This window comes from Salmo salar, chromosome 01, assembly GCF_965601325.2.
Source record: "Salmo salar chromosome 01, fSalSal1, whole genome shotgun sequence".
NCBI classification, from domain to species: domain Eukaryota; kingdom Metazoa; phylum Chordata; class Actinopteri; order Salmoniformes; family Salmonidae; genus Salmo; species Salmo salar.
The window spans coordinates 112729005-112741361 of NC_138291.1; the positions used below are offsets into that span (position 1 = coordinate 112729005).

Below are 12357 nucleotides of genomic sequence, written 5' to 3' on the forward strand. Positions count from 1 at the left end.
ACATAAATTGAAAAGTACTATATATACACAAAACATTTGATTGAAAGACGGGACCCTTGTCAGAATTCCCATAACAGTTCTGAGATTGGACTGTATAATAGAATCACAGACATCTGTTTGCAAAGGAAGTGTGTTGTTGTCAAACAACACACTACTCTCTGAAGAGCACTGTGCACAAAAACAAATGACTATGTAACTAACTCGAGTAGATGCAATGATAGACAAGTTGATTGACTCCTCTGTATGAGTTCAGGAAATTGAACACACGGATCAAAACCAGGAATGACCTTTTCATGAGACCTCAATCTTGTATAGGCTATGATGAAAAGCACAAAAGCACACAAACAAAAATATTAATCTGTTTCCATAAAGCGTGTGTGTGTGTGTGTGTGTGTGTGTGTGTGTGTGTGTGTGTGTGTGTGTGTGTGTGTGTGTGTGTGTGTGTGTGTGTGTGTGTGTGTGTGTGTGTGCGTTCGTTCGTTTTGTCTTTTGAGGACCCGAATGACAGTTAATTGGGTGTTCCACCCCTTGACTGACTGAGGTTATTAGCCCACAGCAATAACAGCAGACTAACAACGTGCGGTATAGGCTAGAAGTGTCACTCAGACACTTTCCTCTTTCCTCTTGCCACGGGAGAAATGCACTATCTAGCCGCAGCACAGTGGAAATATGTTTTTTGGAGGAGCGCACCAGTGCGCACAGCTTGGAATCGCCTAATCAGCCACACGTGAATAAAACACAATTTTCGGGCGGGAAAATACATCTGTCTGTAGTGGCTGTACTATTGGAATTTACATAAACTCCTAGAAAATGACAACGGCAACAGAAATGGGGTCCACGAAAATAACACCCGAGGTTCTGCAAGAGATGCTACAACATTACAACTTAACGCGACAAGAGTTCATCGAGTCTTACAACATACAGCCGCTTGTCTACGTACCTGAGCTCCCGTTGGGCGCTAAGACTACTTTCGTCATTATGTATGCTATCATTTTCGTCCTGGCTCTGGTTGGGAACAGTTTGGTTGTCTACATAGTGGTGCGTAAAAGAGCAATACAGACCTCCACTAATATCTTCATCTGTTCTCTGGCGGTGAGCGATCTTCTGATCACATTCTTCTGTATCCCGTTCACCTTGTTGCAGAACATCTCCTCGGAATGGCTTGGAGGTGAGTTCCTCTGTTCCATGTTTCCATCAACACCTGTCTGCTCTGCACTGCATGCCTACTGGTTGAATTAACATTGTTTACACGTAACTTCAATGAAATTACATTGAACTAAAGTGGAATTAGACATTGAATTGACTTTATGCGCCCAGTGGGGTGCCTACTGTCATTGATAGTTTGAATAAACTTTAGAAGCCTATATGGAATCGTTTTTTTTTTTGTTCTTCTTCATCCTAAAATAATATGGATGCGCATTAAATTTGGCAGCAGTTTAAGAATATTATAATCTGAGCCTTGACACTCATTGATTTATGAACGGGTTGTGTTTGCAGAGCACTTTTTATCATTTCAAGAGAATCTCAGTGTATTATTGCCTTCTGGTGCCTTCTACAGTTTAATGAAACTGATGGATGTGGGTCACTCAACCCATCAGTCATATGTTGCCGTTAAAAACCAACCAACATGGGAAGTAATAGACTACAGAGCAGTGGTTTACAGAGTATTTTATTTCCATAGTTGTAGTCTAAGTAAACAGTTTTTAATCGATGTTCTGGTTTGCCGGACGTTAGGGTTTATAGGTGGTTTGAGAGTTCTTTCACCTTTTTCAATATTTCACACAAGATTTAGAGCAAGTAATATCACATTCGTTTTGTGATAAATGTTATTCTGTGAATTGTCACAAAATAGCCAATTTTGTTTGAATGGGTGAGGAGCAGCCTTCTGGGAGTACACATCGAAGCCAGGGGATTTAGGAGTGAAGGTTACCTACACACGAATTTCCCCATGCAGTTATATAACGAGGGCCATACCGGCTGCAACACACAGGCAGCTCAATTATGATATGTTGCACAATTCTTGACAAAAGAGCTGATTTGATTGGTCAAAAGACCAATTAGTGAGAAAAAAAAAGATCGGAATAGGTCTGTGTAAACGCAGCCAATGAGAGAACGTATGGCGAAACTTCTGCTTGTTCCATGTACAGTGTGTTTTTTAGTGACACTTCTAACCCCTTCTCTTCCTAGGTGTTCTCATCTGCAAGACGATTCCTTTTGTTCAGACTATGGCCATAGTGACAGGGATTCTCACAATGACCTGCATCGCTGTGGAGAGGTACCAGGGAATTGTCTACCCTTTGAAAATGAGGAGGCAGTACACTCCGAAAAGAGCATACAAGATGCTAGGTATGCTTTTAAAAAATAAACACTTTCTGCTTTTGTGTTAATGGTGTACGGCAGTGAGAGTAGAGAAGGGAGGGTGGGGAGGAAGAGAAATGAGAGAGTGGGGAGGAAGAGAAATGAGAGAGTGGGGAGGAAGAGAAATGAGAGAGGAGAGGACTAAAGCTCACTAGGTACAGACATTGTGAGAGGATAGTAGCCTATGAGAGTTCTTCAGTTATGGTTGAATTTCTTTCATAATATAAAAAAAAGTGGAGTATGGTGTGTAGATAAGTGGGAAAAAATGCATAAAGCTCTGAGGCACTGACAACAAAAAGAGAAGGAAAATCTTTATTTAAACACATAAAGCTCTGAGGCACTGACAACAAAAATAGAAAAAAAAATGGCTTAGGTGGCTTATGGTAGTGAAATTAACATTAAATTCTCTGGCAACAGCTTTGGTGTACATTTCTGCAGTCAGCATGCCAATGGCACGCTCCTCAACTTGATACATCTGTGGCATTGTGTTGTGTGACAAAACTCCACATTTTAGTGTGACCTTTTATTGTCCTCAGCACAAGGTGCACCTGTGTAATGATCAAGCTGTTTAATCAGCTTCCTGATACGCCACACCTGTCAGGTGGATGGATTATCTTGGCAAAGGAGAAATGCTAACTAACAGGGATGTAAACAAATGTATACACAATTTGAGAGAAATTCGCTTTTTGTGTGTATGGAACATTTCTGGGATCTTTGTATGTATTTTTGTTCAGTGTATATAGGAGATAGGGTGCCATTTGGTACGAGACCTAACTCTTACCAATCACTATAGCATGATGCTAGACTTATGTGTTGAATTCATTCATATGTTAAACATACAGAAAAGGAACATTCTATTCCAGCTACCCAATAGATATACAGGATAGGAACATTCTATTCCAGCTACCCAATAGATATACAGGACCCAATCGAAGGTACACATGAAGGTACCTGTGCCATTAAACCCCTACAACTCATCCAGAACGCCGCAGCCCGTCTGGTGTTCAACCTTCCCAAGTTCTCTCACGTCACCCCGCTCCTCCGCACACTCCACTGGCTTCCAGTTGAAGCTCGCATCCGCTACAAGACCATGGTGCTTGCCTACGGAGCTGTGAGGGGAACGGCACCTCCGTACCTTCAGGCTCTGATCAGTCCCTACACCCAAACGAGGGCACTGCGTTCATCCACCTCTGGCCTGCTGGCCCCCCTACCTCTGCGGAAGCACAGTTCCCGCTCAGCCCAGTCAAAACTGTTCGCTGCTCTGGCACCCCAATGGTGGAACAAGCTCCCTCACGACGCCAGGACAGCGGAGTCAATCACCACCTTCCGGAGACACCTGAAACCCCACCTCTTTAAGGATTACCTGGGATAGGATAAAGTAATCCTTCCACCCCCCCCCCAAAAAAAAAATATATATATATCTATATATATCTTTTTTTAATATTTTTTATATATATATATATACTGCTCAAAAAAATAAAGGGAACACTTAAACAACACTTCCTAGATCTGAATGAAAGAAATAATCTTATTAAATACTTTTTTCTTTACATAGTTGAATGTGCTGACAACAAAATCACATAAAAATAATCAATGGAAATCCAATTTATCAACCCATGGAGGTCTGGATTTGGAGTCACACTCAAAATTAAAGTGGAAAACCACACTACAGGCTGATCCAACTTTGATGTAATGTCCTTAAAACAAGTCAAAATGAGGCTCAGTAGTGTGTGTGGCCTCCACGTGCCTGTATGACCTCCCTACAACGCCTGGGCATGCTCCTGATGAGGTGGCGGATGGTCTCCTGAGGGATCTCCTCCCAGACCTGGACTAAAGCATCCGCCAACTCCTGGACTGTCTGTGGTGCAACGTGGCGTTGGTGGATGGAGCGAGACATGATGTCCCAGATGTGCTCAATTGGATTCAGGTCTGGGGAACGGGCGGGCCAGTCCATAGCATCAATGCCTTCCTCTTGCAGGAACTGCTGACACACTCCAGCCACATGAGGTCTAGCATGGTCTTGCATTAGGAGGAACCCAGGGCCAACCGCACCAGCATATGGTCTCACAAGGGGTCTGAGGATCTCATCTCGATACCTAATCGCAGTCAGGCTACCTCTGGCGAGCACATGGAGGGCTGTGCGGCCCCCGAAAGAAATGCCACCCCACACCATGACTGACCCACCGCCAAACCGGTCATGCTAGAGGATGTTGCAGGCAGCAGAACGTTCTCCACGGCGTCTCCAGACTCTGTCACGTCTGTCACGTGCTCAGTGTGAACCTGCTTTCATCTGTGAAGAGCACAGGGCGCCAGTGGCGAATTTGCCAATCTTGGTGTTCTCTGGCAAATGCGAAACGTCTTGCACGGTGTTGGGCTGTAAGCACAACCCCCACCTGTGGACGTCGGGTCCTCATACCACCCTCATGGAGTCTGTTTCTGACCGTTTGAGCAGACACATGCACATTTGTGGCCTGCTGGAGGTCATTTTGCAGGGCTCTGGCAGTGCTCCTCCTGCTCCTCCTTGCACAAAGCGGTCCTGCTGCTGGGTTGTTGCCCTCCTACGGCCTCCTCCACGTCTCCTGATGTACTGGCCTGTCTCCTGGTAGCGCCTCCATGCTCTGGACACTACGCTGACAGACACAGCAAACCTTCTTGCCACAGCTCGCATTGATGTGCCATCCTGGATGAGCTGCACTACCTGAGCCACTTGTGTGGGTTGTAGACTCCGTCTCATGCAACCACTAGAGTGAAAGCACCGCCAGCATTCAAAAGTGACCAAAACATCAGCCAGGAAGCATAGGAACTGAGAAGTGGTCTGTGGTCCCCACCTGCAGAACCACTCTTTTATTGGGGGTGTCTTGCTAATTGCCTATAATTTCCACCTGTTGTCTATTCCATTTGCACAACAGCATGTGAAATTTATTGTCAATCAGTGTTGCTTCCTAAGTGGATAGTTTGATTTCACAGAAGTGTGATTGACTTGGAGTTACATTGTGTTGTTTAAGTGTTCCCTTTATTTTTTTGAGCAGTGTATATATATAAAAACAAAACATATATGTACTATTGTAAAGTGGTTGTTCCACTGGATATCATAAGGTGAATGCACCAATTTGTAAGTTGCTCTGGATAAGAGCGTCTGCTAAATGACATAAATGTAAATGTACAAATGTGAAAAATTGGTGGATACAGTGTTTTGGAAAGAAACTCTTCATATGTCTACAGTATATGATGTATTACTTGTGGTATTGTGAAGAAGTCATTGTATTGAGACATGTCTTCGTTGTGTAGGACTTGTATGGAGTGCATCAGTGGTTGTGGGATCCCCAATGCTGTTCGTACAGCAACTAGAGGTATGTCAAGCCCCTCACATCACAGCTACTGTAGCTTCAGATCAAATCCAAACGCTTACAGTAAACATCCTGGCACCTAAGAATCTGACCTGATCTAACCTAACCTGACCTGACCTAACTTAACCCCTAATTTAACCTAACCTGACCTAATCTAACCAAAACTGACCTAACCTAACCTGACCTGACCTAACTTAACCCCTAACTTAACCTAACCTGACCTAACTTAACCCCTAACTTAACCTAACCAAACCTGACCTAACCTAACCAAAACTGACCTGACTTAACCAGACCTGACCTTACCTAACTTAACCTAATCGGTTGCTTTCAGAATCACTCCAGAACAAAGCTGTGATTGAATGCTTCATTGATGTGTCTCCCCCTCCATTCCCAGGTGAAGTATGACTTCCTGTACGACCACCACCACGTGTGTTGTCAGGAGCGTTGGCGTTCCCTGACCCATAGACAAGTGTACACCACTTTCATCATGGTAGCTCTGTTCCTGATGCCCATGGCAGCCATGTTGTTTCTCTACACACGGATAGGGATAGAGCTGTGGATTAGGAAGAGGGTGGGGGACTCCTCTGTCCTGAACACCATGAACCACAGAGAGGTCAACAAAATATCCAGGTACTGTATGTACTGTACATGTACACAGACATCTTTCATTGTTTTTATTGTGATAGATATAGGGAAGAATGAGAGGGGAAAGATGAGCCAGGAGAGGACTTGCCACCCCTCAGAGCCTGGTTCCTCTTTACCCAGTACAGCCAGGAGAGGACTGGCCATCCCTCAGAGCCTGGTTCCTCTCTACCCAGTACAGCCAGCGTAACTGATGTGAAATGGCTAGTTAGTTAGCGGTGGTGCGCGCTAATAGCGTTTCAATTAGTGACGTCACTCACTCTGAGACTTGAAGTAGGGTTTCCCCTTGCGTTGCAAGGGCCGCGGCTTTTGTGGCGCGATGGGTAACGATGCTTCGTGGGGTGTCAGTTGTTGATGTGTGCAAGGGTGCCTTGTTCGAGCCCGGGTTGGGGTGAAGAGAGGGACGGAACCTACACTGTTACACCAGGAGAGGACTGGCCATCCCTCAGAGCCTGGTTCCTCTCTACCCAGTACAGCCAGGAGAGGACTGGCCACCCCTCAGAGCCTGGTTCCTCTCTACCCAGTACAGCCAGGAGAGGACTGGCCATCCCTCAGAGCCTGGTTCCTCTCTACCCAGTACAGCCAGGAGAGGACTGGCCACCCCTCAGAGCCTGGTTCCTCTCTACCCAGTACAGCCAGGAGAGGACTGGCCATCCCTCAGAGCCTGGTTCCTCTCTACCCAGTACAGCCAGGAGAGGACTGGCCATCCCTCAGAGCCTGGTTTCTTCCTAGGTTCCTGCCTTCTAGGGTGTTTTTCCTAGACTCTGTGCTTTTGCCTCTGCATTGCTTGCTCTTTGGGGTTTTTGGCTTGTTATCTGTAAAGTGCTTTGTGACAACTGCTGATGTAAAAAGGGCATTATAAAATGCATGATATTGATTGATTTGAGATGAACAGGATATGAAAAGTTGAAAGCACGTGGGTATTGAACCGCAGTCTGAGTTGGCAGCACTAACGCTAGACCATTCAGGCACACAGAGCTTTTCTACAATACCTGTTTTATTGTGTTGAAATGCATTGTGCATGATGACACCTGCATGTCTCTCAGTATGGGGTGAATAACAGAAAGGGAATCAGCATGAGAAGGTTAGAACATGCTTTATTGATTTTCACAGGAAGAAGAAGCGAGCTGTAAAAATGATGATTACCATCGTTCTGCTGTTCACCATCTGTTGGGCTCCGTTTCATACCGTTCACATGCTGTTTGAGTACAGTAAGTATATGATCTATCACACTACAATAACGACAGTAGGGCTAGATCTAACAAGCTGAACTAGGGTGTAGTACATATAGCATGAACAATAACCGTCACATAGGATAACCTTTACATTCAGGTTTAACTGTAACTCAGAGGCAGGTATAAATCTGACGGTTCAGCATGTTTTTTTTACTTTCACTAATCACGTTTCCATTAAACCATTTCATGCGGATGAATTACCTGATACATGAAACAAAGTCACGACCAGTCTGACGAAAACATGAAATGTCCGTACAAGACTGTTGGCAAAAGTTTTTGTTCGTTCGTAATGGTGGGATCTTTTTTTGTCGGTAAAATTAATTATGGTGGAAATGCATTGATGCGCAAATATTGATTTAATAACTATCATATCAAAGTAAACTTGGAGTCACGTGATGATATGTTGTGTGGTCCTCGCACTACGACTCGGGAAAACATGCAGTTTATTAGGCTACAGATTAAATAAATGATCAACTTCACAGGGTGGTGAATGTGCAATGAGCTTGATGCTCCTTTCCATTAAATATCAAGGGTCTTATTCTGGTGACATGATGATCGATGCTTGGCTGCCGTTTGACAAATGCACATAATTTTGCTCTTATTCATAATAATCTGATAATGTAGGTAGCCTACCCGCTCTGTATCTGCGAGCTGTTGGCTAGCGCGCATGTACCCAGACCAGAGCGGGCACACCTGCTATATAATGCAACACTTTTTGTGATACAAGTATCAGTAGAGTTGGAAATGCGATGGAAACCCATTTAAGTTGTATTTTTCCATTCGGTACATGAAAATGTAACAGTAAAAGTGATGTTTATATGCACTACGTCACGCACAGCCACTTGTCGGGGCTCTCGAGTGGCGCAGCGGTGTAACATGCTGACCAGACCGGACACGTCGCGTGCGCCAGCGTCGCAAATAGATCGCGATGCAAGTCCTGCCTCACCCATCTCCTCATTGGTTATACCCACGTGGGTGATTGAAAGAAGAACTGTTTTGCCGGTTGTCTTGGTGATACTATGAAAGTGTAGATGGATCACCATATAAGTTACATTTACATTTAAGTCATTTAGCAGACGCTCTTATCCAGAGCGACTTACAAATTGGTGCATTCACCTTATGATATCCAGTGGAACAACCACTTTACAATAGTGCATCTAAATCTTTTAAAGGGGGGGGGGTTAGAAGGATTACTTTATCCTATCCTAGGTATTCCTTAAAGAGGTGGGGTTTCAGGTGTCTCCGGAAGGTGGTGATTGACTCCGCTGTCCTGGCGTCGTGAGGGAGCTTGTTCCACCATTGGGGTGCCAGAGCAGCGAACAGTTTTGACTGGGCTGAGCGGGAACTGTGCTTCCTCAGAGGTAGGGGGGCCAGCAGGCCAGAGGTGGATGAACGCAGGCAATCACCATGGTCTTGTAGCGGATGCGAGCTTCAACTGGAAGCCAGTGGAGAGAGCGGAGGAGCGGGGTGACGTGAGAGAACTTGGGAAGGTTGAACACCAGACGGGCTGCGGCGTTCTGGATGAGTTGTAGGGGTTTAATGGCACAGGCAGGGAGCCCAGCCAACAGCGAGTTGCAGTAATCCAGACGGGAGATGACAAGTGCCTGGATTAGGACCTGCGCCGCTTCCTGTGTGAGGCAGGGTCGTACTCTGCGAATGTTGTAGAGCATGAACCTACAGGATCGGGTCACCGCCTTGATGTTAGTGGAGAACGACAGGGTGTTGTCCAGGATCACGCCAAGGTTCTTAGCACTCTGGGAGGAGGACACAAGGGAGTTGTCAACCGTGATGGCGAGATCATGGAACGGGCAGTCCTTCCCCAGGAGGAAGAGCAGCTCCGTCTTGCCGAGGTTCAGCTTGAGGTGGTGATCCGTCATCCACACTGATATGTCTGACAGTTCAAAGATCAAAAAGCCTGGAAGAAGGAGAGATGACTAGAATCGATTCGGTTGGCCGTTTTATGTGTGGATTAATTGTCGGAGTAGAGGACCTTGTGCATTTCAGGTAAAATAACAACTCAATGTTTATATCCCAGGACAAATTAGCTAGCAACAGCAAGCTAACTAGCTAAATTGCCATACATGTTTATTGCTTTTCGACCTGTCCCCAAATTAATGTCATTGGTTCAGAGTTTGTTTTGATATTTTAACCTGCGTGTCGTGATCGCGTTTGGTGTAGGGGGACAAAATAAATATATGCACGATAGCACGCGTGCAGTCGGTTTGGGTTCCGTGTAAGGCACTGCATCTCAGTGCAAGAGGTGCCACTATTGTACCTGGTTTGAATCCAAGCTGTATCACATCTGGTTGTGCTCGAGAGTCCCATAGGGCGGCGCACAATTGGCCCAGCGTCGTCCACTGTAAATAAGAATATGTTCTTAACTGACTTGCCTAGTTAAAATTAAAAACGTTTAAATCAGCAAACAGTCTGTTTTTATTTAATGTTATTTAATGTTTCTTAAGAGAAAAATATTGTAGTGATGTCCTATATTTGTTACTGTATTGTAATTTCCAAAAAATGTATAACGAAAAAATCAGTTTGATGGAAACATCTCTGGTGGGAAAATGCAATATTGTTATATGGAGATTTTAGAATATTCAAATGAAAATCTGTCGCAAATTGGATGGAAACCTAGCTACAAATATTCTCTAAATACAGCTGAACTAATCCCTATAAACCTTCCTTTCTTCACATCTAGATGACCTGGAGAAGAACTCTGACGAGGTGACCGTGAACATGATCATCGCCATCGTCCAGGCCATCGGCTTCTCCAACTCCTTCAACAACCCGATCATCTACGCCTTCATGAACGAGAACTTCAAGAAGAGCTGTGTGGCTACCTTGTCCCGCTGCCTCAGGAAACCTTCCAACCACCGGGGCGGCGCTGTGGAGACGCCCAACAACCCCACTGTATGCTTTATTAGACCACTGACGAGGGAGGCCTTCTCAGAGACTGGTGGCGGGGCTAATGGAGGCTTGGTGCAGGGTGTGCTGGAGAACGGTCCGTCTGTCTCCTCTCAGACCTCCTCAGCTTTAGCAGGAGAGAAGATGACGGTGACCACTGAGCTACCAGTGAGCAGCGTAGATCTGTTGAAATAGTCTCGTTACAGACTTTTAAAAAAGAAGCACTCCAGTCTCCTTTTTACCTAATTTATCCAAGTGTACATTAGGGGAGAAATGAGTACAGGTTCAAAAGCGTACCTTTTGGAAAAGGTACAAATGATCCTATTTAGGCTACCACCACAGTGACAAAGCAGTCTGTTCCTTTAAGTGGCAAAAATGTACCACTAAAACGTTTTTGGGGTGTTGTTTTAAAACTGTAGGGTACAAAACCTTATTTGCACATTTCCCAGGGTGCCTTTCAAGGGAAATTTAGAGTTACAAGTACCATTAATGACTGTGTTTGCTAGTGACACAGACATGGTTGTTACATTCAATTGCTTTGTCCTGTAGCCTTCAACAAGTGAGTGCCTAAGTTAATATTTGATCATTTACCGTAATTTCCGGACTATTAAGTGCACCTGAATATAAGCACTGAATTAAAAAATATATATTATTTTGAACATAAATAAGCCGCACATGTCTATAAGCCGCAGGTGCCTACCGGTACATTGAAACAAATGAACTTTACACAGGCTTTAACGAAACACGGCTTGTAACAAAAATAAATAGGCTTTAACGAAACACGGCTTGTAACAAAAATAAATAAATTGGCAGTAAGCTTTAGTTGTCTTTTTGCACTGAGTCAATTCCTCACGCTGCTGTTTCCAACGTCTTATCATCGACTCATTAAGACCAAGCTCCCGTGCAGCAACTCTATTTTCTTTTCCAACAGCCAGATCAATCGCCTTCAACTTGAAAGCTGCATCATATGCATTTCTCCGTGTCTTTGCCATGATGAGGGTGACAAAATGACTACCATAATCAGAATGATGAAGTTTGAGAGCGCTCGATTGAATCTAAACAGTAAACAAAAAAGTTGTTTGACCTTAACCCGTTCAGCAATTTCATTGGTCTAATGAAAGCTTCATGCCGCCAAAAAACTGAGCACGTCACACAGAATGTGTTTTTTTGGAAAAAAAAAATTGAAAGCGGGAAAAATCCATATATTAGCCACGTCATTGTTTAAGCCGCGAGGTTCAAAGCCTGGGAAAAAAGTTGCGGCTTACAGTCCAGAATTTACGGTAAATTAAACTCTTTATGACAATACATTACATATATCATATTTTAACAGTGTAGTTTCACCCCAACACAGCGGTCTGAAACTAGCCCGAGTAGCAGTCTCTTTAGCTAATCCACTTCCATGTCATTGCTTCTTAGTCTAAAAAGACTGGTACTCAGTCTTAAACCGCTGGTTTGCAGGCCACATCAGGCTGGCGTTCAAAGTGATATTGAATTCTAATTGGAATACAGCCAAAGTTAGAATATCCTAACAACTTTTAAATCACACTCAACCAGAATTTTTTTATTTAACCTTTATTTAACAAGGCAAGTCAGTTAAGAACAAATTCTTATTTTCAAAGACAGCCTAGGAACAGTGGGTTAACGGCTTTGTTCAGGGCAGAACGACAGATTTTTTTTTTACCTTGTCAGCTCGGGGATTTGATCTTGCAAGTTACTAGTCCAACGCTCTAACCACAAGGCTACCTGCCAACCCCAAAAATTGACAGCCAAAGTCAGGAAGATTTGATAAATGAGACTCCCTCTAAATGGGAACCATCTAAATGGGAACAACCATCTCAGTAACGGGTGAAATAAGTCAAACTACTAACAGA

At 44.3% G+C, this 12357-nt stretch overlaps 1 protein-coding gene across 1 annotated transcript; it reads left to right on the forward strand.

Annotated features, from left to right (window-relative positions):
- The first annotated feature begins 690 nt into the window (after nucleotides 1-690).
- Nucleotides 691-12357, forward strand: LOC106593853 (pyroglutamylated RF-amide peptide receptor). Its single transcript, XM_082978766.1, has 6 exons — nucleotides 691-1168; nucleotides 2188-2346; nucleotides 5647-5738; nucleotides 6106-6318; nucleotides 7465-7558; nucleotides 10281-12357. Exons 1-6 carry the CDS (start codon nucleotides 811-813, stop codon nucleotides 10679-10681), a joined length of 1317 nt encoding a protein of 438 aa, XP_082834892.1. The 5' UTR covers nucleotides 691-810; the 3' UTR covers nucleotides 10682-12357.

What these genes read in the sequence shown, in the direction of transcription:
- LOC106593853 (XM_082978766.1), top strand. Translation starts at nt 811, where the DNA reads ATGACAACGGCAACAGAAATGGGGTCCACGAAAATAACACCCGAGGTT. An exon ending in CTCCTCGGAATGGCTTGGAG is followed by an intron (nt 1,169 to 2,187) that starts GTGAGTTCCTCT and finishes TTCTCTTCCTAG; the next exon opens with GTGTTCTCATCTGCAAGACG. An exon ending in CCCCTCACATCACAGCTACT is followed by an intron (nt 5,739 to 6,105) that starts GTAGCTTCAGAT and finishes TCCCAGGTGAAG; the next exon opens with TATGACTTCCTGTACGACCA.